At 35.3% G+C, this 17,419-nt stretch overlaps 1 protein-coding gene across 12 annotated transcripts in view; it reads left to right on the forward strand.

The window, feature by feature from the left end:
- LOC129754241 (putative 1-phosphatidylinositol 3-phosphate 5-kinase) overlaps positions 1-17,419 on the forward strand; it is a 303,435-nt gene that overhangs the window by 177,686 nt on the left and 108,330 nt on the right. For 11 of the 12 annotated variants that reach the window (XR_008738989.1, XM_055750189.1, XM_055750183.1 and 8 more), the window contains one exon: positions 25-642. The exons of the other annotated variant lie outside the window; for it this stretch is intronic. Coding sequence is in view for 10 of the 11 variants with exons in the window: in XM_055750189.1 (XP_055606164.1) it covers positions 25-642 (618 nt within the window). In the remaining variant the exon portion in view is untranslated. The remainder of the gene's footprint in view (positions 1-24; positions 643-17,419) is intronic. 12 annotated transcript variants of the gene reach the window in all.

The raw sequence follows: 17,419 nt of genomic DNA on the forward strand, positions 1-17,419 counted from the left end.
ACTAACAGTTTTATTTGTTTGTAGGTTCACTGAAAACATTGCTTTGTTTAAAAACACTAAATAATTCTCGTGGATGTTGCATTCTATTGCGTGGAGGAAGTCGTCGTGAATTAGTAATTCTGAAAAAAATATTAGCTTTTCTTATTTTTACTCGTTATAATTGGCGTATGGAAATGGCTTTTTTGTGCGATGAGTATGCCGTGCCCCCTACCCTACCAGATTCGACAATAAAAGATGGAAAACACATGGATGAAAAATCTGACGTGTTACGTACTGACGATGAATCAATTCATTCAAACATTCAAGTAACCTCAAAAGAACTGTCTCAATCTGAAGTACATAAAAAAAACTTTCTAAATGGTCTCAGACGAACCATACTGACAATAAGTCCTTTTATAAAAATCTCTTCGCCAGACATAGAAAGTGCAAAAAATAAACTGTATTTTTCAAATCTTTGGAACACACCGGTAGCCGGAATTACAATAAACCGGGAAAGGAAATTTAGACATACAACTAAAACTCTGAATTGTTCTCATAAACTAACGACTATCAACATTTTAACTGGAATGGACGAAAAAAACATACCGTCATTGATAGCTGATTATCGAGCGTATGGAGGAAAATATCCGAAACACAAATCAAGTAAGTACAACATTGGTAGTTTTAGAACGAAATGCATCAAACATTTTTATTAATTCATTCGTGAGTTATTCATTGCTAGTGAGTTATGGTGTAATTGTGTTTTGGTTCAGACCCTTTTTTATTTGATCATCGAATAGCAGTATACGTTAGTAAATTGAAAAAAAAAAATACTGATAAGCCATCACTGGAGGTTATTCACCTTTCAAAGCTACACGCAAAACATTTCTTCAAATTTATTTTGGGTATAATTGACCTATAGGTTGTGACCGTTCTTCTGGCCAAAAATTATTTTGATATTATTAGATTCATTAGCCCTAATCAATACGACACTGGCAGCTTGTCACTTTATTCAGGCGCTTCCAAATTAAAAAAAAAAATCGAGACCCAGAAGGAATTCATGAAACCCTTTTGGGAACTAGTGAGTCAATTTGGCACTTCTCGCATGAAACCACTACTATCTTTTTTTCTCAACCGAATGCAAAAAAATATAGTAACGAAACTTGAATATGATTATTGTCTAAGAATTCAGCTACAATGATTCATTTTTACAAAGAAAAGAAAATCGAAAAAACACATGCTTAGGAAAAAAGACTGCAGATCAGCTATCAAATGATAAAAAAATACTTGTATCTAAGTTAGCAGCTATGTGATGCACATAAGGATATATTTTTTTGATTTTTTCTATCATGCATGACCACAAAAAATGTAAAAACGTGGTGTCGAAGTCATGCTTTTCAATCAATCATATTGCTTCAGTCACAGTTGATTTTTCTTTTTGAAAGTTGATGTAACTTTAAAAGATTCGGCATCTTTAGATTTTCAAAATACGACAAACAGAATTATTCTTTCATCTTAACAGTCCTTGTCAGTCATAAAAATTCAAACAATTATAACTTGGCTATCGTGACCGGCCCTAATTCTGCGTAGAACCAAATTCTGCGTATTTTGTTATTTTATTATTTACATATATTACCAGATTTGTTGATTTTTTTTTAAATGCGCAGAATTATTGTCTCAACTACGCAGAATTAGGATAATTTACGATATCACCGATCCGAATTTCAAAAACTTGGCCTTGTTGATTACTTAGTGTCTTATTTTAGTTTGTAAAACTTTATTTTATTCCAAAATAAAAGAATTTAGAGATATATAGTAAAATGTAGTGGTAACTTTGAAAACTTTCCTCGACTTCACCCCTGTTTTTCAACGGTTTAATTCATTAATTCATCGTTAAAATGCTGAATATACCTCGAGTTTTCATCTTTTCGAACGCGTCGTTATTCAATAGTACATAAATTGAAAAAAAAACCAGGAACCATTCTTTTGATGTTTGTACAAAATTGATGGCTTCGACCTGGAATAAAAAAATAATAGGGAATAAAAAAATAGTATGACGGGGGTCATACATTGTTTTTACTGAATAAATAACGTTCAGGCGTTAAACATCGTTGTTTGCTATTTCAACTCTATCATGACCTGCAAATTTAACTGACTGAGTTTTTCAAAAGTTCACATTCGTGGGTACGAAATAGATGTGAATTTTTTCGTCGATAGTCAGTCACAAATTGCTATTTTGACCTATCGGAGGCAATTATGGAATCGTGAAATGTCGACCATGGATGGAAATTTATTTCGCTTTCATCCAAGCGTGTCAACAGTTTTGAGCGGTCGGTCAATCACGGAGTAGCAACCATAGGGCTTTTGCACAGTGCATTAGTATGAATAAGCCGTTGGGCGAACAAGTGTGACAGAAAACTATTGAAAGTTTTCTTCCTAAGCAACCAAAAGTCCCATTAAAATAAACAAGTACAAAAAAGCTTACTCAGCCCCATCATTTATATGAAGTACGTTCTATGCAGCTCAAAATTTAAGTTCTTAATGATCCCAGCAAACATAACATCGCATTAGAAATGTCAGTTCAACTCGTTAACAATGTTAATGCGAATCGTAATTCCTACCAAACCAAGTAAATGATCGTAAAAATGGTTGGTTAAAGTCTACCGACTCGGATATGACAAAATTGCGCCATGTTTGCAAATTTATCTCCCGCGTGCGGGATTCAAGTGAGAAAACAACCTTGTTGTTCTCTCTGCGATTAGCAGTGCAACCAGATTTCTAAAAATCAGAGGGTCCATTTGGTTAAACTGTCCAATGAGAGAAGCAGCAAATATTGTCGCTGGCAACGGTTTGCATGCAGCAGAACTTGCGCTCTCTCGCATACTGTCAGGATGTACGGTAAAAGGTGTTGTATATCGTTCAATTTTTACAACACTTATCGCATAAGCCAGAAGTAAAAAATATGTATGTATATTGCCTCCACTTTAGTACGTAAATGCTGTTTTTTTTTCAAGTTATATAAGATGATTTTATAATGTATATGAAACGTATAGCAAAGTTTGTTGAGAAATATACCTACAAAAATGTTTGCTGGGATACTGTCAAGTTTCAAAACAGGTCCTCACCCTCTATTCAGCTTCCAGCGGCCTTTTTATTCAGCTTAAAAAAAATCGTAAAATGAGAAAAACAAATTTCTCTCTTGCTCAATTGCACCCTTGGCATCGGTTCATATCACGTTCTCTTGATTATTTACTATGTTCAATGAATGGTGCCGGAATTTGTTCAATTTGCTGCTCGATTGCTTCTTTCCTACATTTCCTAAATATATCGCATCAGAACGGTCACTCAAGTATCAAATTACTTATTGAAAAAAATCGTGTTCGGGTTGGGGATCGAACCCCAAGTGCCCCAACCTTCGTGGTGAGAATGGAACACGCTACCACAAGGCAACGTCTAGATGTTGTTCTAACTGAAACTAAAACTCGCACTTTTTGTGACTCAGTACTTTTGTGTCCTTTATGTTACTCAAGCCCCTTACAACGTACACTTTAAGCATTTTTGCAGCTTTCAAGTGTTTTACTGAGTACATATAATTCACTCATGGGAACTGAGCAAAATAAGTCACATACAACGTTCATATTAATCACTTTTGCAACTTTCAAGTTCATTAATGAGTACATAAAGTTCACTTAAGGGAATTGGGAAGTTGATTCTCTTTTTCAGCCAATATGTAACTTTCGAAGCCTTCATTCAAGTAAATATGTGACTTTTGGTTGCTTTGGTTGTGTATGGCACATTTTTCAAAAGCTAGAACATTTTTTGACTTGTTTGTTAATTGTTCGAGTGAGATTCTTTGAATAAAAAAATGAAGATTTTGTACAGGATACTAGCGTTTACAGTGGAAGCAGGACAAATATTGCTGAAGTTTCTTAATCAATTTTCTTGACGAAAGCTCTCAACTGCATCTACCTGATTCAAAATCTTATAAGATAGACCGGAATACTTCAATTAAGGATCTGGGGGATTCATTTAATGTGCTTTACAATAATGGTTGGTTTATTTTATTTAAGCTAAGAAAATCGGTTCATTGATATATGAAATACAGAGAAGCAAAGCCAAAGTTGGATGTCTTTTTTTACAGTAAGATTTTCTACCGGAAGATCCGAGATAGCGGTCGAAACTTTCATTGGACCCCAACATATTTATACGTTGTCGGATAGAGGTATTCTTGACAATTTCAAAAATCATTTAAACACAGCTAAGATTTCAGAAGTTGTGAAAATTTGATAAATAAAATTGTTTTTTGGAGTATTTTCATTTAAAACCAGGTAATATATATTTACTTTATTTTGAAATGTTAAGTACCATCATGTCACCATCTACCGCCCAGTTAAGCGGTTTTTCAACTTCAAACATGTGTGATAAAAAAAAACGACGGCAGATTTTTATTCGCTTCCTTTTCCAATACCTCTCAAAACTGCTCTACTTTCAATAAAAAATTTAGTGGAATGCGAAAAATGTACGCTTTTCAAAATAATTAACTAAATTTTGGGGTGTTCAACTGGCCCTATTACCGCCCACTCAACTTTTTCGGGTATCGATAATGTTTTCTTGTATGTATGTAAGTATGGTAGCCACCTTGGGTGCACGGTTGTACCGCAATTGTGGCTAAGGCTTCATCAACAAGTCACCCTAAGTTATCATTTATCCAGTTAATAACTGCTGGATGAAACGTTCAAGGGAATGGATTCGTAAGTAGAGTAACTTACGATATCCGAAGGGTTAGGATCGATTGGTCTCGAGAAGTTATTGCCGAATATACAACAAACTCACTATGCAAGTCTCTGTAGTCCCCGCCCCCAAGATTTGGTAAACACCTACTGGTCGCCATTTTGAACTTGGGAGATTAGCACTGTTCAATTATTTCTTCAAAAGAAATTATTTTTTCAAATTAACATTACATAACATCAACATTACCTTCAAAGTATTTCATGTCTACAATTATTTAGTTTAAGGTAGTTTAAAAAATTAAGAATTTTGCATAACCATTACTTTTGCATCGCCAATTTGGCTTCGTTACTATCCGACCATTGAACATGCGTAGTGTTGTTGTTATTTTTACCCTACCACCAGCTGCCGAAAATTGTAAACATGAGGAATCAGCTGTTCTATTGACAAGTCGGGAAATACCTTATTGCGACTAGCTGGTGTGTCAGTAAAAATTGTCAGTGAATCCATAATTTTTTGGCTAATTTTTCAGTAATTGATAATAAAGCCCGAATAATGCATGATTTATTTGTTCCACTTACATTCTGTACCCGAATGTACAGAATGCATTCTGTTTTCTGCTCGTTTCTTTTCATTTGTTGATCGGTCAATTTTCGTTATTGAACTCCTTGGTTCGCATTTCAGAATATTTTTTGCTAAAACAATAAAGATTATGCCGTTTGGAAATGTGATTCGAAAATCAGAAGCGAGCAACGGCTGATTTGAAAAACTGACACGGGTTGTCTATGTGTGCGTCAGTGTGGAAATATTTCTGCGTGGAAATTATTTGCACAGGAGTCTAAATAGGTGCAATTTCCGCAATATCGTTTATTCCACATTTTCTTGAAATATCCAGGCATTCCCATAAATCGAATAAAGAATGAGATATCTATAAAACAAATCTGGCCGGGATGTCCAGATATTGTTTAAAGCTTCCCGATTTTTTCCCGGGATTATTCATATTATTTTCTAAATAAAAAAACTTACATTTTTCTTTAAAAAATTTAATATTCGAAAACGATTGAAAAAAAAATCAAAATGGACATTAATTTTTGTTCAATTCTCGGATACAATTTTAACACTGCTGATGTGATTCAGTAAGTACCTACTTTAAATTTATAGAAATCTCTGTCTTTTTTCTTTTGTTCGTTCTATAATAACGCCTAGTTTTTTTTTCAGATATGCCTTTGTTTTTATATTTTGTTTGAATCGTCCTTAATTGTCCGACCATGTAGAAACGTGTGGTGGAAAGTATGGTATTTTTTAATTTAAAGATCATCGATCTTTTAAACAACTATTTTGAAGGTATCTTGCTCAAATTCGATTTTCATATAATTCAATATCAAATAAGCAATTTCAAATTGCTTAGCACTTGCTTTGACATATTTTGTTCCAGATTTCACAGGATCCAAGTATCTTTGGTTTTAAACGCCCTAGAAGCGACAAGTCATCTGAGATGTCCTTTCAGGTCTTCGAGACATTTTGGATATCAAAGAAACCCCTACCTGTAAAAGATCTCGTAATACGTAATAATAATATGTGGTAATATCATCTGGTTGAAAAAAAAATCGACTCAAAACATGAGGGATATTACAATGGAACAAATAGAAGGAAAAAGAAATAATCGCTTTTGGGGTTTTCATTAAAAACTCTCTATATTACTTTATATTATTATTTGTACGTCTCTGTGGTCGAGTGGTTAGCGTAGTAAGACGGTAATCGCTGAGCCACTGATGGCATGGGTTCGATTCCCATCTAGGTACTGGGTGTTAAATGTTAATCTTAAATCGGCTAAGACGGTGTATGTCTTTATTATTCATGCTTGCCTCTCTCTGAGCGTCGGATATAACTTTCAAGTTTTTCGCCGCTAGTTCCTTGGCCTCCTTTCCTGCTTCTCGCTTCCGTTTTGCATTAGTTCTTTTCGATTCTTCTCCTTTTTTCTTTTTGCATTAAGGACTCGAAATCACTCGAGTGAGAATGGCGAGCATACTGGATTAACGGTTATTCCCTTTGTTCAATGAAGCAAGTTAAAACTTAAAGTTAAATGAAGCAATGAAGCAAGTTAAAGCCGATCCAACTCGGCAGAAGGATCCGTTTTGAGCTAGTAGAAATCGGACGAAGTCTATTGGAAAGGGATTGATGATCAACTATGAATCAATTTCTACATGTTTCGACCTTTTTCGTTCAAAATTCATTGAACAGACTTTCATCGCGCCAAAAATTCCCGACTCTTCGGAAGAATTCCCGGCTTTTCAAATATCGTCTTTTTCCTGCATTTCCCGAATGGGTGGCCACCCTGTAATACGAGTAGTACTGCCACAGATACATACCCATGTGCTCAATCCCTTTGTTTGATGGCCTGATGCATCCCACCAATCCCATGAAATTATTTAATACATTTTATACGGTAACAGAATATGGTTTTATGATGTTGTTATATACATATATGATTTATTGAGTAAAGAATTTGTTAAATTGATGAATATATTCAAATGTTAAGTTAAATATTTTGGCATCGGTTGGAATACAAATCTGGACGACAAATTACGGAGTGTTGTCACTCTGAAAATTTTATATAATGTGATGATGATGTTCAAGCGCGGTTGAAATACCTGTAAATGTATATTGAAACTCATAAATAAATTAAAAAAACAAAATCTTGATAAACTAAATGTTCATCAAATATCGAACAAATACTCTGGTGGATAAAAATGAAGAAAAATATTGTTTAGATAACACGCGCATAATGTTAACATTTTGGTGTGGATTAATAAGCTGTATAAAAGAAATTTTGATCGTCAAACTAATACTGGTTGAATAACTGCAAATAAATGGATGGGCGTTATAAAAATTTAATAATGGTTTAAAATACAGGACTATTGAACAATCTAATGGAATATTAAAAGGGATGGTAAGGTGGCAGCCATATTTTATGTGAGACTAGCTGACCCGTTGTGCTTTGCTACACCTTCCGCCCCGGAATTAAATGTAATTTGTAAAAATTTATTCAAATTTAGATTTTAGAGAGCATTTTTTTAAATCAAACCTCATAATACTTCAGAACCAACAACTTTGAAATGAGAGCTGCAGCTGCAGTTCTGAATTGCAATTCAAAGATGGTATATATTATTTACTGAAACTTGAACTCTAAACTCGTTTTTCAAGATCTGAAATTTGTACTCTGTACCCAAAAAAAACCTTTTTTTTTTTTCCCTTCTTTGAAAAGCTCTTTATCTTAAATTTACATGGGAGCTCTCTCATCTTTTTCAATCTTGTCCCCCACTGCTTGAAAAAGGTAGGCAAATTAAACCGGCTCGATACCCAAACAGCACTTATCATGGTAATGAAAAATATATTAAATTAGTTATGTATTAAATACAGTGCAAATTTCTTTTTTTTTAAAATAAATTTACTACGGTAAAAATATATATATTTAAAAAAAATATCAGTTGCATCACTAAATAAGTTCTCAGCGTTTTTTTTTTTTTTAATTTTCTCTTTGAAAGTCAAATATTCAAAAATGTTGGCAAAAACAAATTCCTAAGTTTACATTTGTCCCGTATATAGAGGCAAGTGCCATTGCAAAGCTTATTTACAGATGCGTCAGAGTAATGGCTTTAAAATGGATTTAATACGAATTCCTGCTTTTTGTTCTATCAAGTTTCACTGATATATCTGCAGTATTCCTGTAATATAAATTTATGTTTGTTACTCCACTTTTAACGAATGCTGTTCAAAGGGAATGACCTTCATTTACAAAGACATTTAAGAATTTTCAATAACCGCTTCAGTTTCAACATTCGGAATACCCATTCTGATCTTTCCAACATACTGAATCATTTTGAAGATGAATTTCTTAAAAGTTCGACGTTTGCCCTTGCCCCACCGTGTAAGTTGACAGAAGGGAATATTGTTTTTAACATTTTAAGGGTATACTAAAAATTTCTCTTAAAAATTTTGCTTCCAGTTGAATATCAGTTCTAAAGTCTCGCTTTTCAAAAACGAAGCGGATCAAAAGTCTCTTATATGCAGCCATGTAACACAAAAACACTTTTCATGTTAAGTACGCACTTGAATTGGTATGTAAGCAAAAAGTACGATGGTTATTTCAGAATTATTTCAAATATAAAGCTCCCACCTTCATTTCTAAATTCGTTTCAGTTGTGTATTTGGGCCGAAGTAACAATTTCTAGAAGAAAACATAATTTTTAATTTTTTTCAACAGAAAAAGTTGAACGTTTGAACATGTTCTAATGTTCCTTGAATGAAAATTCGAATGCTACCTACATTAACATGAACTAAATATGGAAGTATTTTTCAAATCTTTAAATTGGTTTTGATTCGATTGATAAAATACCAATCCGTGTCACATCTAAGCGTCATTTATTACCACGTGCTGTGTACAAATCTAATAAGCAAGAAAAAACACATCTAGGTTGCATATCGCCCCCACGTGTTTGAGAAACAGGCGCCTTATTGTTAAATTTTCCAGCAATCAATGAACAATGTGCTTTGGTTACTATCCTCTTGCGACGACGTTTGTTCGCCCATGGAGACGAAAAACAAACCCCTCAAAGAAAATATGCTTGGTTGAGAAATACGCGCCAAAATATTCCTACTGATCAGTATGCTATGCCTGGGTTACTTTCCTTTTGCGACGCCTCGACCATAGAGACGAAAAACAAACCACCCAAAGGAAAAAAAAATCTCAAGAAAATGGATGTCATGACTTTAATTTGTTTCGAAAAATTACAAATTTTGTATGGAAGCCTCTCCTTTCTTAAGTCGGATGGAGTTTTGACTATTACAGAAACCATCCCCGGCCTCAAAAACCCTCAGATGCCAGTTTTGACGATGATCGGTTCAGTAGTTTTCGAGTCTATAGGGAACAGACAGACAGACAAACATTCATTTTTATATATATAGATAACTGATTAAGAATCTAATCTTTCCGTATCAATATAAAAATCCAATTCATGTTTGCCGTGTTGCCGTGTACATATTTTCTTGAATCAAAAATATCGTTATTGTTTCATTAAGAAAAACTTTAAGATTATAAATTAACTCTATAATTCATGGGATTAAAGTGAAAAAAAAATCGAAGGCTGGAAAAGAGATTCATATATAAGTTGATAGAACAATAATAGTATTGGAATAACTATGCCAACGGCAACAAATACAAAAAAGGATAAGTTTTTAAACATCTAATAAAGCTGTAACATCAAATGATAATACATGGTTATACAGCATGTGTAAAGATGTAAAGTGTTTCAATTTGCTGAAAAATGAACGAATAAAATTTTGTTAGATTTATATTTCACCACAACCAGGGGCGGTCCTAGAGTTGGCTCTTGGGGGGGTGATTTTCCAAAATTTCTAAAATCAGTCAATATGAAGGAACGTAATATCTGGTGAAAAACCGATCATTTTGAAAAAGCAAAAAATGGGGAGGGTGGCTTTGCGAGGGGGGGGGGGGAGGGGTTGGGTTTCCACTTTCAAATGAGTACAATTTTCATTGAACAAAATCAGAGTTATTTCGAAAAATATAAAATAAGAGAAGAATAATGATATCTTTTAGAACAACAAGAAATTCTTTAACAATCACTGCAAAAAAAATTAATAAAAAGAAAATTGTCATAATTTGTTTCTCTGGTAGTTTGAAATTGTCGCTTTCAAAGATCTTTAAAGAATTTCTTGTTATAAATGTTATTTTATATCATTCATTTTATGTCATTGAATTTTTTTTAGTGCTAGACCAAACAAAAAGTATAGTTTTGAGATAAGTTTTAGTTAATTATTGCTATGAACTACAAACTGATAACGGTTATTAAATTTTTCATTGGAGTAATTTACTGTATAGTGATTTGAAAATTTCGTAATATTATTTTCAATTTAAAAACACAATCCTCGTTCAAAATTCTGGTTTTGATTTTTCAAATTCTCAATATAAAAAATCAACACTCTAATTATAAACTTTGTTGAAAATAAGATTATTGAAATCAGATACTGAAGTATGAAGCTTCTTGAAATTAACTTTTATTGATTTGCTCTTGAATTTAAGGTTATAATACAAAATTTCAATTTTAATTGTACTGAAACAAATGAAATAGCAACACATAATTTATAAAGAAAGTGAAAAATCGTTTTTTTTCTTCATGTGTTCATCTATTCATTATTCCAAACTCTTAAAATAATATTGATTTAGAATAAAAAAAAAACATGGAATGAAGCCATGAAAGGTTAATTTAGTGAAGAGTATTTATCAATTGCAATTGAAATAACCAAACTTTCAGATGTAGAGTTTCAAACCTTCAACTGGATTTTAACTTAAAATTTCAAAATAATTATGTAGATGAGATAAGATTTCGGCGATATAATTGGTATAGATCTTGAAATCCAGCTGTATAAATCAAAAGTCAGAAAAAGCACTTTCGAATGTTAGCTTGATGGATTGCCTTGTTGCCGAAAAACAATAATTTGATAACGGGAAAGTTTTAATCCACAAGGGAAAAAATAAAACATAGGCAAACTGATTTTAGAAATATTTTGCGTCCTTGACTCGATTTTTTTGCCAGATTTTTTGTCAGAAAACTAATTAGTTTAGAGTTCCATCGATCAATGATAACTGATGAAGCAACTGACCTACATGAACAACAAATAATTATTTTGAATCTATATATTATTTTTTATTCATTCATCGATGCAGATTTTAGGGAAGAATGCCACTAAATGGTTAATTCCCAAAAAAAAAACGATACAGATTTTGTTCTTAAAAAACAACGATTTGAAAAAAATATATTTATTTTTTTTTAATTCTATAATTTTGTCGTCCAGAAGTCACGGTAAGTTACTCACAGTCTTGAGAAAAAATGATCATGAAGTAAGAACCTTTTTTTTCTAAATCTTTTTGATACTGTACACTTTTGCAAGAAACTACATAAATTTTTTCAATTAATTTAAATCTTGAATTTTCAAAAGTTATTCCGAAAAACAGAGCAGATAGAAAAAATACAAATTTGCATTCAGTACCCTTAAATAAGTCAAAGTCAGTTTTCAAATTCTTTGCACCTTCGGAAATGTGAATTTTGTTTCCTTGTGTTATAATTGGGAATGCAGATTTTGAGTTTTGAAGATGAATTTGAATCTCTTTCTCAACACACCAATTCCTTCATATTGAAACAGCTTTAATAAATAGTTTTTATTCCTTTTTGGCTCTAAAAACTCATAGGAAACGCAAAAATTACAAACACTGCCCACAATTTCTTCTTTTGATTTTCTGTTCCTCTGGAGTCTGTTGTGTTTTATTAACGCAATAACTTGAATTTAGAAATCTTTTAAAAGTTTTTAAATCTTAAACTTTAACTATTAACATTTAAAATTTTCATATTCAATTTCTGTTTGGTAGTGAATCGTTTTGCGGTCATCCATTATATGAATGTTTGATGTGATAGATTTCAAACCAAATTAAATTAAATTGGATCTTTTTTTTTGAATTTCTTAATGTAGGTTAGTTTGAAGTTTCATAATTCATATTTGAATGATGTAAATCGAGGGGAAAATGAATTCGTGCAAGAGAATCTTAACTGTGCAATCTAATTATGAATTCCTTGTAAACGCAAGTGAGAATAGTAGTGCATTGGATTTTGGAATGAGTTAGTGATTGTACTTTGTAAAGATTCAAAATTGTCAATAAACCAAATGTAAACAAAAAAAAAATAATAATTTAATTTCAGATTCGTCTTAGCCTTTTATCATGAAGTACCTAGTGTTTTATTATAATATGTTGTCCCGATTCCTTCGGTTTTTAAGATATTTGAAACTACAAAGAAAAATCATAGTGAGGAACTTTCCGTTGCTGAATCTTCCTTAAAAATGTATTTAATGAGGCCTTAACATGTTGTATATTACGATTGAATTTATTTTGTGAAATATTGGTGTCCAACAGAAAGATTAGAAGGTACCAAAGACGGTCAATTGAAGGCACACGTTTCTTAAGTGTCTACTGGAAAACTGTTCGCTCCAATTGAGGATTTGACTACAATTTAAATTTCTTACTAGGTAATAAGACAATTTAATTTCTGAAATTTAAAGGAAATTGCCAATCTAAAGGCAATCAATGTTTGACTTCAGAGGAAAAAATATTCAAGTATTTCAGTGTTATAACCAATTCAGAGCAAACAATCTCGCCTCAACCTTCAGTCAAATGAAGCGTCGGAATAATCATAGTCGCCTTCAGCCCGTCGTCGTCTTTTTGACTGTGACGGAATAATGTTCAGATAAAAAAAAAACATCTTAAGACGACGCCGAAGAACACAAGTTTCTTTATGTTCGTGGCTGAAAAAAAATCTGAAAACAACGATCATCGTTTCAGTTTTTGAAGATCAGTCCAGGATAGTTCGGGACCGGGACATTTTCGAACGTAACATCAACTGTCACGACCGATGAGAATTCGCTAGGGACAAGAAGGACAATATCGACTATGCGCAAAAAAATTACCTTTCATAATTATCTATATAAAAATTCCTTTACAATATTGTAATTCCGCAATTGGTAGTATTTTTGAATCCGAATTTTATTTGTTTTTGACACTGGCAAATCGCCCAACAAGCAATCCAAATACACAAAATTTTTCGAATCATACATAAAATGCTTTGAACCGACGCCGTCAATTTGCTTGACGACCGTCGTTTGAAAAATAACATCCTTCACGTGAACAGAAATCCATGACGATTGTTGCGGACCACTGAACATGCGTAATGAGCGAGACGTGAGTTCCGAGCGATCTCACCACGAATTGGAAATGTCAGCGCGGCGGATCTTCGAATAGCATATACAACTGTCAACAGGAGCATAAAAAGTAGCTAACGAGTTTATGATCAGTTGTACTCAAGAGGAAGTCAGTGAATTGTATTTTGAAGTTGTAAGAATTTATTACCATAACATTGAACCATATTATTAAGCTTTTCTATCTAAATATTAGGGCCTAGACGTGGAAGATTTGTAGTGTCAGTTAGGTGTAAATTTATAAACATCTTTCCCCAACTGGTAAGAACTCTGGATTCTGTTGTTATAGTGCTTGCAATCAACTGTTGTATTTCGATAGATACTCAACTGCTGCAGCTGAACAAGGGTTTGCTCACTAACAGTACGACAAAATATTTACAATAGCCAGAAAAACACTAAAATGTACGTATACACTGTAAATCCTCGGTCCGACCCTAAATTAATTAATAATCTAATATATTTTAGTTTTGAAGCTATTGCTGTCAGAAATACAGTGATTTTTCTTAGTCCAATCCGGAACAAACTTCAAAAATTTTACGAAGCACTATGGAAAACAACGGTATGTTGTCGAATCCCGACCAGCTAACTTGTGCGGAAATCGCTACAGGAAACTGTCATCTATGTTCCGGATCAGACAGTCTGGACAATCTTGTCGGCTGTGACGAGTGCTCAGTTTGGGCGCACTATGGTTGCGCAGGAGTTTCCTCCGCGGTAGAAGCCACGGATCGTAGTTGGAAATGCGAGCGATGTAAGTCGAAATCTAATTCGGAAGTGCCAAACAAACCCAAGTCACGATGTAGCAAACGATCTTCACGCGCCGAACTGGAGCTGCAAAAACTAAAAGAAGAAAAGGATTTGCAACTTAAGGCATTAGAAGAAGAGGAGAAGGCCAGAAGAGAGTTTCAACAAAAGAAAACGCAGATTGAAGCCGAATATCTGCGAAAGAAATATGTTTGTATAGAAGCATCGGAAGAAGGAAGCGTCAAAAGTCGATCGAGTCAGGGTAGAAGTAAACAGATCGTGGAAAACTGGTTGGAGAAAAGCCCGACGGAACCAACACCGGAGTTTGAGCTACCAGCACAGTTATCCGCAGATCATCTACCCAGGTTAACGGATAACATTCGATCGGAAAAGAGTATAATTCCCAACGTAGGGACACCTGAACAATGCAGCTTAATACCAACATCTTCGTCTACACCGCATAGCAGGCAGATTCGGCCAACCGCCAGGACACAACCTGCTCCATTGATTTCACAAGATTTGAGGAATTATTTGGATGTAATCCCACCCATTGTTAGTGGCACCACAAATACCCGTCTAGTTCCACGAGTGAGTTTTCCCAATCAAGGAACCTTCCCGAAACCAGCACCGAATGTGGCCTCCTTGGGAAGCTGGGAAGCCTTTAACAGTATCAGTTTATCCGGAAAGTCTTTAAATCAACCGCCAAATGCGCATGGAAGTCCCCTGTCGACTATTACCGAGGAGTCTAGGTTGTCTGATGAGCTTCAGTTGAATCATGCTCAGTCCATACCTAACTGTACACCAATTAGCCTCAACTTTCCTTCGTTGCCCTCTCAAGGAGATACGTTATCTCAAATGAGATTACCGTTCACCCATTCAGTGGAATATCAGGCAGGTTACGCGATGCCCAGAGCGCCACAGTTACTAATTGATGCTTCGGCATCGGCATCAGGTAACACTTTCCGCCCCAATATAAGCCCTATTACCCAACCTGGTTCTAAAGTAACCTGGGTATCCTATCCAGGAACTGCGGTTCCAATTCCAAGTGTAAGTGTCAACTCGCCTATGCTACCGACAGCAATTCTACATGATGCTGGTCCAACAACTGGGGATATGTTCCCACAAAACACAAACCTTTCTTTAAACCCATTTAAAACGAACCAAGTAGAGAGAAGCTGTGGACCGACCAGCGCACAGCTAGCTGCCCGGCAAACAATGCAATGCAGGGACCTGCCAAATTTTTCGGGAGATCCAGAAGAGTGGCCACTATTCTTTTGCACGTATAAGAACAGCACCGAAATGTGTGGGTACAATAATGCGGAAAATTTAGCTAGACTTCAGAGATGTCTGACGGGCCAAGCACGAGAATCCGTAAAAAGTCAACTACTTAGTCCCGCACTTGTGCCGGAAATTATTGAAACATTGCAAATGTGTTACGGGCGCCCTGAACTTTTAATCGACGCTATGCTGATGACTTTGCGTAATACTCCGTGTCCGAAACATGAAAACCTTCAATCAATAATTACATATGGGCTAGCAGTGAAAAATACGGTTGCATACATGATGAATGCCGAGCTCGTGGACCATCTCTCAAATCCGTCGCTATTGAAGGAGCTTGTCGGAAAGCTTCCCACTCAATTCCAAATCGAATGGTCACGCTTCAAAAGACAAAGCACGAAAGTCAACGTGGCAACCTTTGGAGAGTATATGTCCGAGCTAGTTGCTGTAACGGCAGATCTAGTAACTCCGAAAAATACTGGTTCCTTAGAGAAAGTTGGAAAGACAAGTCGAAATAACCAAAAACTTTTTTTGCACTCGGATGTCCAAGACACGAACACACAAGAGACCGCAATCGACGATATAGCCCACCAAAAGGCCTGTGCGTATTGTGTAGACCCCGCCCATCAAGTGGCAAATTGCCAGCTATTTCAAGCCCTTGATATTGACGGAAGATGGAAGGCTATCAAGCGTAAAGGAATGTGCTGGACCTGTCTAGTTCCTCACAAGAAATGGCCTTGTCGGTCTAACAAAGAATGTCGAGTAGATGGATGTAGATCCAGACACCACGTTTTGTTACATTCTCCTTCTGGAACTAAACCAAAGGATATATCCACCCAAGCTCAACAAAAACCTCCGTCCGAAACGGCCCACCAAAATCATCATTTGACATCATCAGAGGCTATGTTTCGTTATTTGCCTGTAACCGTTTTCGGACCAGACAAAAAGATCGACACCTACGCTTTCCTCGACGACGGCTCATCCTCGACCCTTGTTGAAGGCTCGTTAGCTAAAGAACTCGGCGTGTCAGGTCCACGCGATACTTTATGGCTCACATGGACTGATAACATCAGTCGTGAGGAAAGAGAATCTCAGCGTATCTCGTTGGAGATTTCAGGACGAGGAATGGACAATAAATTCAAGATTGAAAATATACGAACCGTAAAACAGCTGAAACTGCCTAGTCAATCATTCGACTACCTAAAGATGCAAAAGAAGTATTCGCATTTGAAAGGACTTCCTTTGGAAAGCTACTTTGACGCGGTTCCTAAAATAATTATCGGAATAGATCACGTGCACTTGCTCACGACACTCAGGGTCAGAGAAGGACACAGCGGAGATCCAGTTGGCACCAAAACGCGATTAGGTTGGTCCGTATTCGGTAAACAGAAAGAATTTGAATTAGATGAGGTCGGGCTAAACTTTCACATGGAATCCGATCAATCAGCTGTAGGTGAAGATCAATCGTTACATGAATTGATGGGAAATTTCTTTAGTCTGGAGGACCAAGTTGAACACTCGACTCGAGAAACTGCTTCCGAAATTCGGGCACGTGAGATTCTGGAAAAAACAACAAAGCGTATTGGGAAGCGATTCGAAACCGGGCTACTCTGGAAATACGACTATCGTTGTTTTCCAGACAGCTATCCTACCGCGGAACGAAGGTTACGGGGTTTGGAGAAACGTCTGGCTAAAGATCCACAGTTGGAAGAGAATGTGCGGCAACAAGTAGCAAGTTACATCGAAAAAGGTTATGCTCATCTTGCGACGAACGAGGAGCTCGAGCAAACGAATCCCGATCACGTCTGGTATCTACCTTTAGGTGTTGTAAGAAACCCAAAAAAACCAGAAAAAATCAGACTTATTTGGG

This window comes from Uranotaenia lowii, chromosome 3, assembly GCF_029784155.1.
Source record: "Uranotaenia lowii strain MFRU-FL chromosome 3, ASM2978415v1, whole genome shotgun sequence".
NCBI lineage: Eukaryota > Metazoa > Arthropoda > Insecta > Diptera > Culicidae > Uranotaenia > Uranotaenia lowii.